Raw genomic sequence first — 20,901 nt, 5'->3', positions numbered from 1 at the left:
ACAACAGAAGCCAACAAAAAGAAGAACACACAGCACATGGACACAGAGAACAGACAACGGGCGGGGCAGGGAAAGGGAAGAGAAATAAATAAAATAATCTTTAAAAAAAAAGACTCAGTTAAAAGGAGGAGGCAACGGACTTGGCCCAGTGGTTAGGGCATCCGCCTACCACATGGGAGGTCCGCAGTTCAAAGCCTGGGCCTCCTTGACCCGTGTGGAGCTGGCCCATGCACAGTGCTGATGCGCACAAGGAGTGCCCTGCCACACAGGGGTGTCCCCGCGTGGGAGAGCCCCACGCACAAGGAGTGTGCCCCATAAGGAGAACCGCCCAGCGCGAAAGAAAGTGCAGCCTGCCCAGGAATGGCACCGCCCACACGGAGAAATGACACAACAAGATGACGCAACAACAACAACAACAACAAAAAGAAACACAGATTCCCGTGCCGCTGACAACAACAGAAGCAGACAAAGAAGATGCAGCAAATAGACACAGAGAACAGACAACTGGGGTGGGGGGGGGTGGGGAGGGGAGAGAAATAAATAAATAAATCTTTTTTGAGAATTGCATCCATCAGCCACGTGGGATCTAAGCCCCCTCTCAGTTTAGAGGTGGAGTGGACATCACCATCCCAGGGTCCACAGGATGGAGGAATAAAATATGGATTAGAGTGAACTTACTGGTATTCTACTATAGAAATATTGTGACTAGTAACGGAAGAAACTGTAGCATTGATGTGGAGAAAGTGGCCACGGTAGTTGCTGAGGGCAGGGAGAGGGAAGAAGAGATGTGATGTGGGGGCATTTTCTGGGCTTGGAGTTGTCCTAAATGATATTGTAGGGTCAGATGCTGGACATTATACATCCTGCCATAACCCACTGAATGGTCTGGAAGAGAGTGTAAACTACAATGTAAACAATAATCCATGCAGTGCAGCAGTGCTCCAAAATGTATTCACCAAATGCAATGAATGTGCCACACTGATGAAAGAGGTGTTGATGTGGGAGGAGTGGGGGGTGGGGATGGGGTATATGGGAGCCTCTTATATTTTTTGAATATAACATTTTTTGTGATCCTGTGTATCTTTAAAAAAAAAAAAGACAATTAAAAAATAAAGTAAAAGGAGAAAAGAACAATGGCGATAACAATAAAACGATCATGCCAGAAAAGGGCGGGTCTTTTTGAGCAATTTTCCCAGGCTCCTTTGGCCCTGGAGGTACCATGGGGAACATACCCTGACATTCAGTAAGGCTTATATTGTCAAACTAATCTTCAGAGTGTGTGGAGGACATTATTTTTAGCATAAAACTATGTAAGGCAAATTTGATTCCTGCAAAGGTAAAAGTAATTACTTATATTACTTAAATATGTAAAGATTAATGGATTCATGGTAAAAATTATCACACAGATATTATTTCTGAATCATTGGGAATGAAAAGCAAAAATTTTTTAAGTGATCTCCTGAGTACAGTATGGGATCCTGGACTGCATCCTAGCACAGAAAAAGGACATCAATGGTAAAATTCATGAAACCTAAAAAAGGCCTATAGTTTAGTTAATAGTAATATGCCCATGTTAATTTCTTAGTTTGGATAAATGTACCGTAGTTGTGTAAGATGTTATCAGTAAGGGAAGCTGAATAAAAGAATACAGGAACTCTGTGTTCTTTTTTTGCAACTTTTCTGTAAATCTAATATTATTTTAAAATAAAAACTTTATTTTAAAAAAGTGACTCTCTGGTAAGCAGAAGTCACTAAGCAGGAGAATGCCTAAACCACGAAGATGTGTCCAAAAGAATTGCATGATTCTCAAACATGGTTCTATTCTTTACCAGAAAGTACAAGAAATGAAATTTGTAGACATAAAAAATAACAAATAAACCTACTTAGTGATATAAGGCTTAACTAGAATTACAAAGAAAATATCTCACTTAACAAAGATTGAGAAAGAAGTTGATGACAATGACTGAAAAATGACAGTGAGACTCTCAGTTCTTAAATGGGAAAAAAATCAGCAGGAATCTAGTAATCAGAACAATGGCAACCAGTGACAGAAGAGCATCTGAGCAAACTAGAATAGGGAATAAAATGGTTAAAAAGTATTTTGAAAAACTGGCATTAGGCAAATCAGCAGGGCCTGATGACATACTTCGAAGAGTACTTAAGGAATTGGCAGGTGTTATTATATAGCTGCTAGCGATTATTTTTGAGAACTCAAGAGGATAAAGAAAGTCCCTGTAGACTGAAAAAGGGTAAATGAAGTGCTCATCTTTTTAAAAAGGGAAAAAGGACAATCCTGGTAATTATAGACCTGTCAGCTTAACTTCAATATCAGGGAAAAATATAGAACTTAACATCAATCAATTAGCATCAACTCAAAAAGCACAAAGTATTGGGTGGAAACCAATGTGACTTATCAAAAGACAAATCATGCCAGGACAATTAATTTCCTTCTGTGATCAAGTGGCCATGTAGACAAGGAGGCAGCAATAATTCTAATCTCTTTGACCACAAGTAGGGCTGAAAGGGTGACTAAATTGGGAACAGATTCCTATGGACAGCCAGTGCTCTGCATCTTTTCAGACAGCTGAGTCCTGGCTAGAAACCCATCTGAGAACCATGGTGGCCCAAGTGGCCTCTGGAATCAAATCCAGCTCTGAACTCTCATTTGAAGAATTCATCTCATTACCACAAAACCACTTCCAACTTATTTTCTCTAGATCTCAGTTTAAAGGTCAAAGAAGAATTTAATGAAATATTCATCTTCACTAGAAAGAGAACAAAAAGAAGTAGCAGCAACAGCAATACGAAACGCATTAGTGCATTTATGATACTGCTGTTTGGCACATATGCAAGGGAGATGCAGGCAAAATCCCGTAGTTTCTCATTTTCTATTCATTTAGAATTACTAAAAATAACCTTTTGAATACTTCAGGATAAATAAGTAGAAATTTATTAGGTCTCAAATAAGTCTAGGCATTTCTCCAAGCCTTTGAAATTTGATTCCTCTAAACCCTAAGGTGTCTATAGTATCCAAATGTTTAAAACTCCCATCCAAGAAAGCTCTATGTAGTTTCTCTTCAAATAAAAACAATTATTGGATATTTATAGCCAGACAAATTAGGACAAGTGCTATGTTTGCCCTGTTGTAGAGGGTTTGAGTGAACTCAGATCATTTGGATGGTCCCTTATGTTATCTCAGACCAACATCAAACCCAAAAGAGTCCGCTTGACCTCCAGGGAAGAAATACTGTTAGCAGTCCACCAGCATCACTGCCAGACTGCTAAACTTTGTGCACAACACCTAAGAAAAGACATTCTGTGTCCTCAGGAAGCTTTTAAACCAAAGAGAAATTATGAATAGACCTAAGTATAAGTGGTATACAGGTGTATTACTAGGAGGGGAAGGAAGTCCAAAAGAACTTCTTTTAAAAGAAGAGCATTTCTCTCATTCTTTCGGGCAGTGACGAGAAAATGGGGATGTGGAAAGAAGGGAAAGCAGAGAATGAACATATACAACAATAAAGACAACAAAGAAGACCACAATTGGTTTTCAACTGGGTCATCATGTCCAAATCACCTGTTGCACACTAGCTCTAGAAACACCAGCAATCTGTTTTCTTAATTCTCAGAGATCAGCTCCTTCAGTGAACCTAAGGGAAAAAAAAAGATTTTGGCAAAATTTGATGAGGATTTTAGTAGGTATTTGCTTCACTAAAATAAGCCCTTCTGAATTAACCCTACGTCAAGTTGTTCACTCCTTTGCTTTAAGTTCTGTCCACATTAAATACTTATTTGTGATCATGTCTTTTTCTGAGTACCTTCCTCCCCATCACCCCTCATCCAGCCTTACTTGTGGAGATAGGAGTTGGGCTCTTGAGAATGTTCCCCTACACAAGCGCAGACCCACACGCAACACACAAGTCAATACAACACACACACACTACTCCCAACTCCCTTATCTCCAAAAGTCATTCACTCACACGGGTGAGTTGGGAGAACAGCAACATTCTTATCTTGAAAAGAATGAAGCACTTAAATAAAAATATTTAATATAAATGTTGGCAGTTATAACTACACAAAGTAAATGCAAAATTCAACTTCGTTTGGCTTAGGAATGAAATATCATCAACCTCCCTCCAGCTACCTACACCAGATTTTCAGGCCAAGAGCCCAGCTGGTCTTTGCCCTGCATTTCTTTTGCCTGGTGACCAGAGTGGTCCATTACTCCGTCTTCTTGATTCTGAGTCATTTAGAATGAGAACAACTTCCAGAAGAGTCAGAAAAGAGTCATTCATACTGAACTGACCCAATCAGCTATTGTCTTTCTGGTTCTGAGCTGGGCTGAGCTTTCCTTACCTTTTCTGTGCTGCCATTACCCATCCTCACTAGAGAAGAGTTTCTCTCAGTCCCAGCTCCGACTGAATCGATCTCATTAAAATGTCCACTCCCTCTCACCTGTTACTCAGGGCAACAATACCTTGAAGTCATCCTGTCTTGCCTCTTTCTCTCACCATCCCACACCTAACAGCAATCCTGTGGACTCTACTCTCAAAACCTGGCTTGACTCCAACGCCTTCTCCCTGCCTCCACTGCTGCCACTTTGGTCCAAGCCACTGTCGTTTCCTGCCTGGATTTATTAGCCACTACCCATTCACCTTTGCCTGCCTAAAGCTGATTCTCAAAAGAACAGCCAAAGCGTCCTTTGTAAATCTAAGGCAGATCATGTCAGTCCCCTGTTCAGTCCCTGCAATGGCCTCTAATCTCACCGAAAGGAGAAGTTTAGAATTAGTCTTTAGAGTGGTCTGCCCGGCCCTAAGGGGCCTCACCTCCCTCTCCTTTCTAACCTCATCTGACTCCACTCTCCCCTTATCACGCTGCTGCCCGCAGAGTAGAGCAGCTAGAATCACCTTGCGGCTCATCAAACATTACCAGGCAGGCTCCCACCTCCAGGCCTTTGCACCTGGGGTGATCTCTCCCTGGAAGGTTCCTGCTACAGATTTCCACCAGCCTTCTTCCCTCATCTCCTTCAAGTCTTGGCTCAAATATCACCCTGTCAATGTGGCCTCTCCCTGAATGCTTAATTCAAAACAACCACCTCCTCGATCCTGGTAGTGCTCATCACTCTCCCTTGCTCTACTCTCCTCCATTGCCCTTATTAGCTTCTAATAAACAAAATAATTTACTTGTTTCACATCTTGCTTGTCTTCTTATTAGATGCAAACTCCATGAAGGCAGGTATTTTATCTGTTTTATACACTACTGTATCTCTAGTACCCAGAGAGTATTTGATACACAGTGGGTACACCATAATAGTTGTTAACCAAATTAATTAAATGAAATGAAAATGTATATCTGCCCAAAAGATTAACACATTATAGTTCATAGCAGCTTTGCTCATAATAGCCAAACACCAAAACAATCCAAGGAACCTTCAACTGATGGATGGATAACCAAAATGTGATATAGTCATGCAATGCAACACCATTCATGAAAAGGAATGGACTACTGATTCATGCTCCATCTAAAACATTGTGCTAAGTGAAAGAAGTCAGGTGCACAAGTTGACATATTGTATGATTCCATTCATATGAAAAGCACAGAAAAGGCAAATCTATAGAGGCAGAAAGCAGATTAGTGGTTGCCTGGGCCTGGGGGTAGAAAGGGAAAGTAACTCCATACAGGCATGAGAGAATCTTATGGGATGACGGAAATGTTCTAAAACTGGATTGTGATGATGGTTGTACAAACCTAAATTTATAAATCATTGAATTATACACTTACAATGGTTAAATTTTATGGTATATAAAGTATCCCTCAATAAAACTTTTTAAAAAGTTAATAAAAAGAATTGTAAAGCCATTGTGTTTAAAGTACTCTGTTAATGAGGCCATGGTCACAAGCTCAAATTCTTTGAGAGCCAGGAAGCTTACTTAGTCTCTTACTGTCTTTCCTTCTTCTTTGTAATACTTAACTGTATATAAATCTCTCATCCAGGCATTATAGGAGCAGACCTGGTCCATGCCCTCTAGAAGTTTATCATCTAATAAGGAGTCAAGATGCATAGAAATTACAATGCAAGGTAGACTGTGAAAGGATATATATTAAGGACATGCCAGTAACATCTATGGTACTGATGCAAAGATAGCTGGGGGTGGGGGGACTGGAAGGAGAGCAGGATTTGGACAGGGTCTTTAAAAATGAAAAAGAGGATAATAAGAGATGGGTGTAAGGACTGGCCACAGGCTACCATCTTCATTCACCTCTTTTTCACTAGTCATTGTCATAAGTGGTGTTGGGCAAGAGAATTTAAAAGCATCAGTGCAAAGACCTGTATTGTACTAGAAAAACAACTCAAGGAATGTGTCCTACCAGCAGAATACCTGGCACAAAGTAGGTGTTCAGCACATGTTTATTGAATGAATGAATAAAAACAGGTAGACCATAGATTGGCAGGGAGAGATCTCAACACACACACTCAGCATCTGCAAAGTCATATCCTCTTCGGGGAGGAGGTGTTGGTGCCCAGATGTGCCTGAAAAATATCTCTGATTCCCATTTCCCAGCATTCCAAAAGCTATTTTCCCAAGGGTCCACCAAAGAGTTCACCCTTAATTCCTCTCAATGCCCTTCTCTCTGGGTATTTTTATTACCAAGTTTAATCCAAAACCATGACTGGAAATCCATTTCCTTCCAGGTCAATTGGTTTAAGTTTATATGTAAAGCAAAACATAAGCATATCGCCACATGTATCTTTATACTACTCTCTAGGTCCTTTACGGGCATGCCTTTTCTTCTGACCTAAGCAATAAGCTTCTAGTGGGTAAGAGCCGTGGTTTTTTTTCTTCCTTTGGAGCCTTCTTAGGGAGTTGGAATACAAAGTGACATGTTTCATTGTGAATAGAGTTAAATGTTCAACAACTGTTCTGTAGATGGAAAGGTAAAGGATGGATAGATGTGTGAATGGTTGAACAAATGAAATAAATCAGAGAATGAATGCTTGCTTAGTGACAATCTAGAGCAGGGGTTCTTAACTTTTTCTGTTCCACGGACCCCTTTGCCAGTCAGATGAAAACCATGGCCCCTTACCAAGTCCACACTATACTGTATATTATTTAATAAACTTATCATACCTGCACCAACAGGTCCCAACAATAATTTTTTTTAATTTAAATTCAAGTTCATGAACCTCTTATCAAGAACCCCTGATCTAAAGCCTTTTCTGTGTATTCTGTCTACATTGCAGAATAAGAAACCAGTGTTAGCTTTCAAGGAGGCACAGATGGAGATTGGGTTCAATAAACAGTGTCATCTGAGACAACTCCAACAACTGAAGAAAAAATTGCTGGCCCTTCAGCAAGAACTGGAGTTTCGCACAGAGGAGTTACAGACTTCTTACTGTTCCCTCCTGCAGTATCAGTCCATCCTAGAGAAGGAGACTTCTGAACTGGTTCTTCTGCACCATCACTGCAAACGGAAAGAAAATGAGGTATAGCTAGAATAACTTTGGAAATGTCCCATATGCCCATGCACCTACAGAAATCAGGCCAAGCCTACTTGAAAGCAAAATCTGAACTAAAAGAGGAGAGCATCGCGACGTCTTGAGCAGGTTTTATAACTTTCCTCTTTATTTCTTGATCTTTCTGTAACTGAGCAGAAGGAAACTAAACAGAATAGTGTAACTGGGTGAGCACTCTGGTATTAATGCGTGTGTGTGTATGTAGTTCCATCTTCTCCATTACCATTACAATGTAAACACAAATGAACTCTAGGTCTCTGAGGGTTAAGAAGCATTATAAGGTCCATTAAATCAACAATTTTTAGAAAAATCAGGTTTTGATATTATATATAAAGTCCAGGCACCTGAATAGTTGATAACCAGACACTGAGCCTGAGTCCATCATTGAGAATACTGGATCACTCATTTTTTCTGATTAGAGTTTTAGATCCTATAGATGTAGCTTAAGTATGTTCTGGACTTTCATTTCTATTCATAGCCTAGAGCAGTACTTTTTTTAACCAGGGAGTAGTATCCCTGAAGAATCCAGAGTAAATTCCAAAAACCAGGAGTATTAGTCAGGGTTCTCCAGAGAAACTGAACTGGCAGGAGATTAAGGAGAGAGAAAGAGAAAGATTGAGATTGATTTTAAAGAATTGGCTTACCCAACTCTGGGGGCTGGCAAGTCTGAATTTTGTACAGCAGGCAGACAGTTTGGAAATTCTGGTAAGAGTGATACCAGTGCAGAGTCTGAATTTTTGAGGGAGAGCCAGTAGGCTGGAGGTTCAGAAGGCAGAAAGAGTGTAGGTTGAGGCAGAATTTCTTCTAATTCCTGGATCCCTCAGTTCTTTGCTCTTAAAGCCTCCAATTGATTAGATGAGGTCCACCCACACTATGCAGGGTAATCTCCTTTACTGAAAGTCAGCTGATTATGAATGCTAATCCCACCTATAAAATCTCATTCATAAAATACCTCCATAGCAAACAAACGGACATGATAACCAAGTTGACATATAAAATTAAACATCACACCGCAGCTACAGAACTAAAACCATTACAGGTTTTCAGTAATGGAAGTGGTAGCCTTTAACATTCTGTAATTGTCCTTGGCATTTTCTTTTAAGATAAAACTTCAAGGAGTGTCTTAGGTGGTACTCTTGCTTAAGGACTAACTTCAGAGTCTTTATGGAGGCCTTAAAGAACACAAAACTTTTTTTTAAAAGAATACCATAGCCTAGTAACATGAGAATTTGCTGGAAAAAGTGAGAGAAAGAACAGAGAAAGGTGATCCTACAAAATATAATTCAGGGTAGCTAGTATATCTCAGGGGTTGCCGACTTCCCACATTCAAGGTCCCAGTTTCAATCCTGGGCCCCAGTACCAAAATATGTATATATATATATAATCCAGAACAAATCCTGTGAGCATTAGCCATGGTTTAATAAAGTTAGTGCACGGCTGCATTAAACCTGGCTGTTTCACCAAGAGATAATAACTCAAACAGTCCAGCCTGGAGAAAGCAACCCTGAATTACTTGGGATTTTGTTTGCCTGCATATAACAGAAAACCCCAAATTAAATGTCTTACATAAAACAGAAGTTTATTTCTATGTCATATAAAGCAAGGTCAAGGGTAGATGGTCCATCACTGTTAGGGCAACTCCACTTGTCATCAGGTACCCAGGAGCTATCCTTTGGCTCCAACATTAATTGCTTTCTAGGTCCCCTAAGGTGGCTGCTGAAGCTCCAACCATCACATCCTTGTTCCAAATAAGCAAGATGAAGGAAGGGGAGAAGGGGGAGAAAAGTATATGCCTTATCTTTTAAAGAAACTTACAGAAGTCCCACATAACACTTTTACTTACATGTTATTAGCTGATACTTAGTCACAGGGCACAGCAGTTGCTAGGGAGCCTAGGAAATGAGGTATTTTAGTCAGGTGCATTGCTTCCTCCAAATAAAGTCAGGGTTCTCTTACTATGGAGGAGGAAGTGAATGGATATGGGATTTGGCAAGTAGCAATCACTGCCAACCCAAATCTGGGAAAACTTCAGAAGAATGGAGAAAAGAATTGGAAAAATGATTTTAGGTATTCTGTCAAGTTCCTCCAAAGCAAATTATTTGCTACACAGAAGTATCAAACCCTAAGATTTGGTCTTTCCCAGAGCAGACTCAGACAAGAATATGAATGCAAGTTAATTCAGGAGGTGGTCCCAGGAAGCATGGTGAGGGCATGGGGAAGTGAGAGAGGGAATTGCAGGAATCCCAGAAGAGGACTCACCCTTGAGCAGGCTACTGTTGTGGACAACGGGGCCCCATCCAGCTTAGAGCACTCCTTAGAGCGACCCCCAGCCAACAAACCCCAGGCACTGGGTGAGGACTGCTCCTGGGGTTATTAACTTACCAGCACTTCTGCCCTGCCCTGTCTTGCCTGACTGAACGAGAGTACTCCTTGACCTAGGAAGAACCCTCGGACAAAGTCGAAAGTGCTTGCAGGTTGAATGGGTTCCACGTGCATGATGAGGGTCAAGGGGATATGAGCAGACCGCTGAGAGCTTCTGGTACAAAGAGCTGAAGATAAAATACTCCTCTCCTCTTATCTAATAAACACCTCACACTAAATGATCGTTTCCTAAGAAGAATCTCAAACATCAGGCAGCATATATAACTAGCTTAAACCAATAGAACCCCTTCTATCAGAATTCTATGCTGGACTATTTGAACTAAAATGAAGCTTTCCTTAATGATTCTTTCTGCTCGTAATTCCTTCAACACATATAATGCAAGCACTACAATTTAGCATTACATTTACATTAGTCGTTTACCACTTTTAAATTTTAGCTTTCCAAGATTCTGAGGGAGGACCCCACGTCTTATACGGATGTATCCCCTCAGCAGCAGCACATTGCTCCTGAGCATTCAACAAATATTTGTCAATTAATTGACTAATTAATTGACTAAGAAGAAGGAAATGTAAATGAAGGAATGTGTAAATCCCAGAGGAACTTCAACTTGTTCCCCCCCCATCTCTTGGGAACTTTGCTGATAAGGACCTGTGTGCATATGGCCCTCTCCATTTTCTAAACTAGACCTCTAGAGAGTACCTAGGAGAGAAAGAATTCTAGTATTTCAAGCCCTTAAAAAATAGAGCTACCTATCCAAATCCATTCCTATTAATCAACTAACAGGTATTTATCGAGTGCCTATGAAATGCCAGGCAGAGCAGGAAATAGTAATATGGTCCCTGCCTTCAAAGAGCTTACCATCTAAATAGGACAGACTTTTTGTTGCTAATCATTACCATTCTGATATCATCAATACAAATGGTAGCTTTTATATCTTTAGTAGGCCTATTCTGTTCACCTGGGTTTCTATTATAGTTCATAAGACTCCTCTGCATGGATTATAGCCATATCTTTTCTTCATTAGTTGCTTTCATGAGCTCAGTGTGATTTCATTCCTACATCAACAGGTGATTCTCTATGAGGAAATGGGAACACCTAATGAGGTGGATACAGGGCAGAAACTCCATCTAGCACAGGAGCAACTTGCCTTGGCCTCGGACAAGATCATATCTCTAGAAAGGAGCTTAAACCTCTACAGGGATAAATACCAGACTTCTCTGAGCAACATTGAGCTACTGGAGTGCCAAGTAAAGATGCTGGAGGGAGAGCTCAATGGGATCATTGGCCAGGTAGGTCTTAGACCAGACCACTCAGACCAGGAAGTGCAGCAAGTGGACACGCTCCCAGATGGCCCCCTGTACCAGTCCCAGCCTCCTCTACCAGAAACACAGAACACAAAACTTCAACCAGATGTCATTTCCTTCCCTTGATTTTTGTAACCCTCAGCTTTTGAACTTCCAGCTTTGATATCTCCTTTAAGATTGTTCCTTAGCAATTTTGAGGCTCCTTAATTAATAAGAAGAGCTACCCACTCAAGTAAGGGAGAAAGAGAATTAAATGAGCTCCTGAATCTTCCAGGTTCTCATGGTGACCAAGGGGGCGGGGGCGGTGAAGGTTTTCTAGGTCACAGGGCTCAGGCAAACCAGGACTTCAGGATGAAACAGGAGAAGACAACCCTGAAACATGGGAAAGAAGGGCCAAAACACTTGAAATTGCCTCTTTTTTCTTTTAATTGCTTTTTTTTTAATTGCACAAGTAATACTACAAGATAGGCTCTCTAGAAAGAAGAATGGAGAGTAAAATGTGCAAGCCTGCCTTCAGAGGGATCCACGGCTCTCCTCCCCTCAGGCAATCACTTGAGCAGGGCCTTTTGTTAAGCAGTTACATACCCATGTGATTATGGCTTACTTTTTAACATAAATGGATAAGATTATAACTGTGGTGCTACCACTTGCTTTTTAAAAGTATGTCTCAACAGGTAACCCTCTTTATTATATTTTGATATGATTTTCTCGGCATTTTACTCTCCACCAACACCTGACCCTCTCCTGTGTTCGTATGCTACCCCTCCCTCCCCCTACTTTTGGGCAACGTTACCCATCTGTCCCTCCCCAGCCACCCTCAAACCCGCAAAGCCCCAACCAAAGGCAACCCCTTGCCCCCCTTTTATCTCTTCTTTGTGTTCATACTTACCACCATCTCGTCTTAAATTCCACCCCTGCAGACATCGGCTCATATCCTTCCTCCACCCTCCGATTTCCTGTAAGCCTATCATTCAGTCTCTTGCTATCTAGGGCAGCTTGTTTATTTCATATCATTGAGGTCATGTAGTATTTGTCCTTCAATGTCTGGGTTGCTTCACTCAACATAAGGTTCTCAAGATTCATCCATGTTATCACATGTGTTTGTAGTGTGTTTGTTCTTACAGCCGAGTAGTATTCCATTGTGTGTATATACCACATTTTATTGATCCACTCATCTGTTGATGGGCATTTGGGTTGATTCCAACTTTTGGCAATAGTGAACAATGCTGCTATGAACATTGGTGTACATATATTGGTTTGTGTCCTTGTTTTCAGTTCTGCTGGGTATATACCCAGCAGTGGTACAATTTTTTTTAGTTCCTATCTTGTATTCTGTAGTGTGGATGTATCATCTCTTGACCAGTGTTTCTCTCCATTACAAACAAGCTGCAATGAATATCCTCATTTCTATGGGGTAATATCCTGGAGAGGAAGTGCTGTGTAAAAGGATATGATTATTTTTAGTGTTTTAAAGCTACTTCTAAATTGTGTACCAAAAAGGCTCTACCAGTTTACACTTCTACCAACAATAACTAAGGGAGTTTATTTCCCCACACCAACACTCTGTTTTCAGTCTTTTTAATTTTTGCTAAACTGATGGGTGGGGAAAATGGTGTTATCTCATTACAATTTTCATTTCCTTTAGTTTTAATACCATGGGTTGGGTTCCCCAGGAAGCGGACTCTGAGACAGATTAGTGCAAATGACATTAGAGCTCCTGGTATCAGCACCTGAGAAAGGAAGGAGAAGGAAATGGGATTAGGCAGAGGGAAGAACTGAGGGGCTGAACTAATTTGGAGGTGAGGGATGGGGAAGGGAGAAGTGGGCGCTGGCCGGCCTTTACCCCTCCACATGGGACGTGGGCTGTGCCTAGCTGGAGGCATGACCTTGGACAAGGCAGTTTACTTCCCAAAGGAGGCTGACAGCCAAGGGCCTTCTTCAGGCAGCACTGCCAGCAGCGGGGGGAGAAAGTCCTTCACTCCTGCAGGGGCTCTCGCAGGGGCTCTCGGAGCACATCCCCGTGATCCCGGCATTCATAAAGTGTTGAGCACTGTTCCTAAGTATATCAGTAATTAATTTGTGAAATAGTTTCACAAATTCTTTGTTTAAATCATTTACCTGTTTTTAATTGGGTTGTTAGTCTTTTTTTATAGATTTATCAGAGCTTCTTACAATATTACAGGTAATAAGGTTTCATTTTATGTTACAGATATCTTCTCCCAGTCTGCAACTTTTTGTTTTACTTTTTTAATGGTATTTTTCACCATTCAGAGGTTTTTATTTTTTTAAAGATTTATTGTATTTATTTATTTCTCCTCCTCGCCTCATTTGCACTCGCTATCTGTTCTGTGTGTCTGTTTGTTGTGTGCTTGTCTTCTCTTTAGGAGGCACAGGGAACTGAACCCAGGGCCTCTGATGTGGGAGGGAGGCACCAAATGGCTTGGACACCTCTGCTCCCTGTACAGAAGTTTTTAATTTTTAGGTAGTTACATCTGTCAATCTTTATAGATTCTAGGGTTTATGGATTGCTTAGGAAGGCCTTCTCTACTCCCAAGATTATAAAAAATTATCTTGTTTTTTTTAGCACTTTTAAAATTTTATGATTTTATCTGTAGTCTGTCTAGAAAACACATGCACAAACATATATGCAGACTAAGATAAGTCTGTAATTTTATGTCTTTCTAAATGGATCTCCAGTTCTCCCAACACCGTTTTTTAAACAGCCCACCCTTTCTCCAATTATTTTATTTTATTTTATTTATTTCTCTCCCCTTCCCCCCCATTGTCTGTGTCCATTCACTGTGTGTTCTTCTGTGTCCGCTTGCATTCTTGTCATGCAGCATCAGGAAACTGTCGCTTTTTTTGTTGCATCATCTTGCTGCATCAGCTCTCTGTGTGTGCAGCGCCACTCCCGGGCAGGCTGCACTTTTTTTGCGCCATTCTTGGGCAGGCTGCATTTTTTTCACACAGGACAGCTCTCCTTGTGGGGCACACTCCTTACACGTGGAGTACCCCTATGCGGGGGACACCCTGCGTGGCACGGCTCTCCTTGTGCACATCAGCACTGCGCATGGGCCAGCTCACCACACAGGTCAGGAGACTCTCGATATTGAACCCTAGATCCTCCATATGGTAGGCAGACACTCTATCAGTTGAGCCACAGTTGCTTCCCTCTCCAATTATTTTAAATGTCAACTCACATACAGATTCTATACATACATGTGGCTCTTTCTAGACTATTCTTTTGATCCACTTGCCAGTTCCTGCTCCACTCTCAGTTTTTAAAGACTTTAATGTATAAATATGTTTTGATAGCTCTTTCAGGGCAGGTCCTCCGTCACTGTTCTTTACTTTCGAATTTTCTTCACCATTTTTGTACATCTTTTCCATGTGAATTTTAGGTTTATGTTGACTTACTTTCAAATTACATATTAATTTGGGGGAAATTAGCATACCATATGGAACATGACATACTTCTGCTTTTATTTTTTTCCTGTTTTTTATTCTTTAAGTTTTCTTATGTGTCCTTTAGTAATATGTCACAGTTATCTCTACAGCTCTCATGTATCTTGCTAAGTTTATTCCTAGATATATTATAATCATTAGTGCTTATATGAATAGACTCTTTTTTACATCTCATTTTATTTGTTATTACTAGTTGTATTAGTCAGCCAAAAGGGTGCTGATGTAAAATACCAGAAATTGGTTGGCTTTTATAAAGGTATTTATTTGGGGTAGGAGCTTACAGATACCAGGCCATAAGACATAACTTACTTCCCTCACCAAAGTCCATTTTCACGTGTTGGAGCAAGATGACTGCCGACGGCTGCGAGGGTTCAGGCTTCCTGGGTTCCTCCCTTCCAGGGTCTTGCTTCTCTTTGGCTTCAAGTTTCCTTCCTTCCCAGAGCTTGCTTCTTCCTGGGTTCAGGGTTCCTCTCTTCCTGGGACTGGCTTCTCTTTCCTCTGTGAGCTAACCTCTGGGGCTCCAGCTTAAGGCTTCAGCATCAAACTCCAACATCAAAAACCCCCAATTCTGTCTTTTGCCATGCCACACCCTAATGACATGGCCAGTCAAAACCCCAATCATAACTCAATCACACCCAGGTACAGACCAGATCACAAACATAATCTATATCTATTTTTGGAATTCATAACCACATCAAACTGCCACACTAGTATATAGGAAAACTTTTTATTTTATCTGTTATCCTGCCACCTTCCTGAATTTTCTTATCAGGGTTCAGCTGATTATCTTGGATTTCTCAAGTGTTCCCTTTCAATATTTATACACCTTCTTTTCTACCTTACTGCATTGACCAGACCTGCAAAACAATGTAGAATTATAGCACCTTGCCTTTTTCCTCACTTTAAAGGAAATGTTTATAATACTTCACTATTAAGTATAATGTCTGCTATTGGCTTTGTGTCAATACCCTTTTTCAAGTTTTAAGGTATGGCTGTCTATATATTGCTTATCAAGAATTTTTATCAGTAAAGACTGTTGAGTTTTATCAGATATTTTTGTTAGTATCTATATAGGTGATCACAGAGTTTTATTCTTTTTATGAAGTGGATTACATCAATAGCTTTGTATAGAGAGAGAGACCATAGTGTTTATGTTTCAGGGATAAACTCTATTGATCATGATATAATATTTTAATAAACTGCATTAAATATATTAAATTCATATTTTGCATCTATTTTCAAAAATGGGGCTCATTTTATGGCTTACATTTTTGTGCACTTATCTCATATTGGTGTCTGGGTGATGTACTCTAAAATAATGAGTTAGAACACTTTTCACCTTTTTCTGATCTCTAAAGCTGTTTGTATAGCATAGAAATATCTATCTAAGATTACAAATAAAACCAAGGTTTACTCATTACATTGCTCAGCAGTATATGCCACATCTTCCACATTCTTTGACTATTCCTGGCTGTAATAACTCCATGTTAATTCTTTCAGAAATGGTTATGTGGGTGGTAAACATTCTCAATATTTCAGTATTTCCAAGTCTACACAAAGTTAATTTTGCCATCATTCTTTTTTTTTTTTTTTTTTTTAATTTTTTTATTTTTTATTGACTTTGTAATAATATTACATTAAAAATATATATGTGAGGTCCCATTCAACCCCACCCCCCCACCCCCCCTCTCCCCCCCCCCAACAACACTCGTTCCCATCATCATGACACATCCATTGGATTTGGTAAGTACATCTTTGGGCACCTCTGCACCTCATATACATTGGTTCACATCATGGCCCATACTCTCCTCTATTCCATCATGTAGGCCCTGTGAGGATTTACAATGTCCGGTGATTACCTCTGAAGCACCATCCAGGGCAGCTCCATGTCCCGAAGACGCCTCCACCTCTCATCTCTTCCTGCCTTTCCCCATACCCTTTGTCCATTATGTCCACTTTTCCCAATCCAATGCCACCTCTTCTATGTGGACACTGGATTGGTTGTGTCCATTGCACCTTTATGTCAAGAGGAGGCTCAGATTCCACCTGGATGCTGGATGCAATCCTCCCATTTTCAGTTGTAATCACTCTAGGCTCCATGGTGTGGTGGTTGTCCTTCTTCACCTCCATCTTAGCTGAGTGTGGTAAGTCCAATAAATCAGATTGTAGGTGCTGGAGTCTGTTGAGGCTCAGGATCTGGCTATCACATTGTCAGTCCAGAGATTCAAATCCCCTAAATATATCTTAAACCCCAACATTAACTGCACCTCCAGCACATTAGCATGAAAGTCTTATGAAGGGAGATCCCATCTGAGTCCAGATTCATCACACATAAACACCATTTCCAAAGAGGGGCCATCTGCCCTGGTAGTTAACCCCATCGGCCATGACCATAACTCCCATGGGTCTCTTTAGCCCTCAAAGGAACCAATATCTGGGGGTTGTATCTGCTTTATCTGTCTCTCTGACTCTGCTCAGTTGTGCATGAGGGCAAACCTTCTGCCAGCCTCCAGACTCTTTTTTAGAAACTCGTAGCCATATAAACTCATTTCTCCTTTCCATTTCCCCCTTACTTTAGGTCAAACAGCATTTTAAAGTCATGGTATTTTATGTAGACATGGATATTCTGCTGATCCGCATTGAACCTTCCGTATAAGGTCATTTTCCAGTTGCATCATCAGTTGGTAGTTGATAGTGGTCCCTCGTTGCCAGGGAGGCTCATCCCCGGGTGTCATGTCCCACGCTGGGGGGAAGGCATTGCATTTACATGCTGAGTTTGGCTTCGAGACTTGCCATCATTCTTGATTGCTAGTTTGACTGGGTAAGAAACATTTAAAAGTATCTTCCCTTAAGTCTTTTTAAGATATTGCAGCATTGTCTGCTGCCATCCAGTAGTAAAGATGAGTTATCAGATGTCAATCTGATTCTCATTCTTTGTAGATTCCCTGTGAATTCTGAAGGTTCTTAGACTCATAATATTTTTTAATTTATTTTTCATTAAGCCTTTCAACTCTTAACTGACCCTCTTAATCTAAACACCTAAATTTTTCTTCAAGTCAGAGAATTTTTCTTCTATCATTTTTAAATTAATACCTATTTTTTTATCCTGTAGTATTAAAAAGATATGGGAAACTGTAGATCTCTTCTTCTTCTATCTTAACTTTTCTATTACGGTTTCCATTCCTTTGCCCTCTTATATATTAAATTAGCTATATACATATTATTTATCATCAGTTTTAAATTCTGGCTGACCTTCCTGCAGCAAGCCCGTAATTAGGTTTCATGCTCAATGATCACAAACAAATTCTAACTTTTCCTGTTAATTCCTGTAAATTCCAGTGAGGGAGGCAAGTTTAACAGGGAAAGGAACTATCATGCAAACCAGAATGTAAATGAATTAATTCTTTACTCTTTTTTTTTTTTACTCTCTGTATCAGTTTGCCACATTATTAGTGCAGATCAATGAGAGAATAGTAACCGTCATGAATGATTTCAGATGATCTAGGTAAAGACATAAAAACAAAAACAAAAACACTGTTTTAGGAAAACAGACATACTCATGCATTGTTAATGAGAATGGCATTTGGTATAATCTTTTTGAAGAGCAATTGTGCAATACTATCAAAATTTTAAATAAACTTTGACCTAGCAGTTCTACTTCTATGAATTTAATCTGCACATATACCAGAATAGGTACTCAAAGATTCATGTATAAAAATGTTCATTCCAGCTTGCATTTCAGTTTTAGGGGCGGAAAAAACTGAAAACAACCTACATATCACATTACTAAGGGACTGAATAAGCACATTTAAAAGCAATTCTAAAAAAAAGATAGAAGCAAATGTACTAACATGGACAGATCTCTAAGATATCTTGTTGAATGAAAAAATCAAGTTTTATGCTTAAAAAGACAATATAATATTAACTATATTCTACAATGCATTTATATGTATGCAAATGTACAGATAAAGTTCTAGAAGCATATGCAAAAATTATCTCTGGAGAGTATAGGGGACTTGGATTAGAGGTGGTAGTCAAAGAGAAATTTAGATTTATATGTAATGTTACAATATTTTAGAAAGATAATATATGCATTTATTACTTGTATAATTTGAAATTCATTCTAAAAGAAGAGTAAGGCAGGCCTACAAGTGATGGCATGGGAAATATCCAAAATAAATTGTCAAGTGAAAACAATGTTTAAAATAGTGTATAAAAGACTTTCATTTATTTAGGGAGAAAAAAGCCAAGAGATAGAAGTGGTAGATAGGTAAATAAGTAGGTAGGTAGGTAGGTAGGTAGATAGCCTTAAATATGCATAAAATATTCCTGGAAGGATACCCCAAAATCTAGTAGTAACATGGACTGTGTCAGAGGAGGGGACTTCAGTCAGAGAAGGTCAAAATGCAGGAAAACTTACTTTTCAATGTATTCTCTTGGGAACTATTTGAACTTTTTACCATGAGTGTACTGCTTAAAGTTTTTTTCCTTTTTCTAAGGAAGGCTTGATTCAAAAATAAAGAACACAATCAAAAATAAAAAATAAAAAAATAAAAAAATAAAAAAAAGAACACAATCATTCAGTACATAGATCTAGATAGTTTCTATGCTCAAGGAATTCTGAAGTTAACTCACAAATTTTGAACAAAATCAACCCATTTTTTTTTAAATCCCAGGAGACTGAGAACAAGGGTGATCACCCAAAGGTGCGTATATACACTTCTCCCTGCATGATTCAAGAGCATCAAGAGACCCTGAAACGGCTGTCAGAAGTTTGGCAAAAGGTCTCTGAACAGGATGATCTAATCCAGGAGCTTCGCAATAAGCTGGCCTGCAGTAAGGCTATGGTAAGTGTTTTCTTCTAGAACATTTTTCTGAGAGACCAAAAGAAAGCCATGAGGAAAGGAAGGAGGGAAAAAGAGTCAAGAAAATTAATCTTTCTCCTCAATACTCTTCAAATGCCTTAAAAATACTTGCCCTTAATTTTGTCCATATTCTCACAGTATGCATTCCCTCCACTATTAGCTTGAGATTCTAAAGAGACTTTAAAATCTCTCATGCAACAACCCAAGTATGCATGAATAGGAAAATGGTTAAAGAGAATATGGCATATCCATATTATGGAGTAACATGCAGCCAATAAAAAGGATTAAACATATCTGTATGGGCTGCATGGAAAATGTCCACGATGATGAGGACGAGGATGATAGTCCATAAGAATAGGTTGCAGAATCCTATGTATAGTTCCGTACCATTTTTGCTTCTTAAAAACTCTGATCATAACTATGGAAGTATATACTCTGAGTTGTCAATAGTGGACTCCCAAGGTGAAGTGAAGGAGGGGGAAATAAGTGGAGAGATTTCCATTCCTTATTTTGGTTTTTTGTTAAAATTATTTTCAATAATCAAGAAGAAAAATTAATATTTTTAAATTTTCCAAAAAAATTACATGCATTCACTCACTCCATAAGAAACTTCCTTTCTTTAATTCTTGAATATTGTCCTCTGATAGATTAGGTACATCTTTCCCTTAGAGTCTCCAAAGAACCTTCTCCAGCATCATCTGCTGCACCACCCAGAGATTCAGGGGTGTGTCAGTTTCCTGGGACTGCCGTGATATACATGTGGCAAAACTTGTAACTTAAAGCAAGAGAAATTTATTGTCTCACAGTTCTGCAGGCTGGAAGCATAACATCAAGGTGTCGGCAGGGCCATGCTTCCTCTTAAACCTGCTGGGGAGAATCTGCTCCATGCCTCTCTCCTAGCTCCTGGCTATTGCTCGCCGGCAATCCATGGCATTCTTTGTCTTAGTCATCCTATGATGTTCTCCCCACCCCTTCTGTCTCTCTGTGAACAAATTTCCTCTTCTTATAAGGACTCTAGTCACCCTGGGTCAGAACCCACCCTTATCCGGTTTGACCTCATCTTAACTAATAACATCTTCAAAGACCCTGTTTCCAAAAAGGACTAGAGGTTAGGACTTGAACATATCTTTTGGTGGGAAACAATTCAATACATAACAAGGAGAAAGACCAAATGTGGCTGGCGCACAAACAGCCCTTAACAAATCACTGTCCAAGCCTTAGTGAACCTTAGTATAAAACTGAGAACATAATTCCTTCTCCCTACCAACCCCACAGGAAGCACATGATCAAATATAGATGCTGCAACAAACTTTGAGGCTACAAAGAAGACTCCCTGTGAAAATAGCAATAGCAATAAGCATGTTACAT

General features: G+C 39.8%; 1 protein-coding gene across 2 annotated transcripts in view; it reads left to right on the top strand.

The window, feature by feature from the left end:
• PMFBP1 (polyamine modulated factor 1 binding protein 1) overlaps positions 1 to 20,901 on the top strand; it is a 64,947-nt gene that overhangs the window by 13,629 nt on the left and 30,417 nt on the right. For both annotated transcript variants that reach the window (XM_058279774.2, XM_058279775.2), the window contains exons 3-5: positions 7,244 to 7,486; positions 10,967 to 11,188; positions 19,345 to 19,515. In XM_058279774.2, the coding sequence (XP_058135757.1) occupies positions 7,244 to 7,486; positions 10,967 to 11,188; positions 19,345 to 19,515 (636 nt within the window). The remainder of the gene's footprint in view (positions 1 to 7,243; positions 7,487 to 10,966; positions 11,189 to 19,344; positions 19,516 to 20,901) is intronic.

The sequence above is a fragment of the Dasypus novemcinctus genome, chromosome 18, assembly GCF_030445035.2.
Source record: "Dasypus novemcinctus isolate mDasNov1 chromosome 18, mDasNov1.1.hap2, whole genome shotgun sequence".
Classification (NCBI taxonomy): domain Eukaryota; kingdom Metazoa; phylum Chordata; class Mammalia; order Cingulata; family Dasypodidae; genus Dasypus; species Dasypus novemcinctus.
Note: the sequence above shows the minus strand (reverse complement) of the source record. Positions and strands in the feature narration are given on the sequence as shown.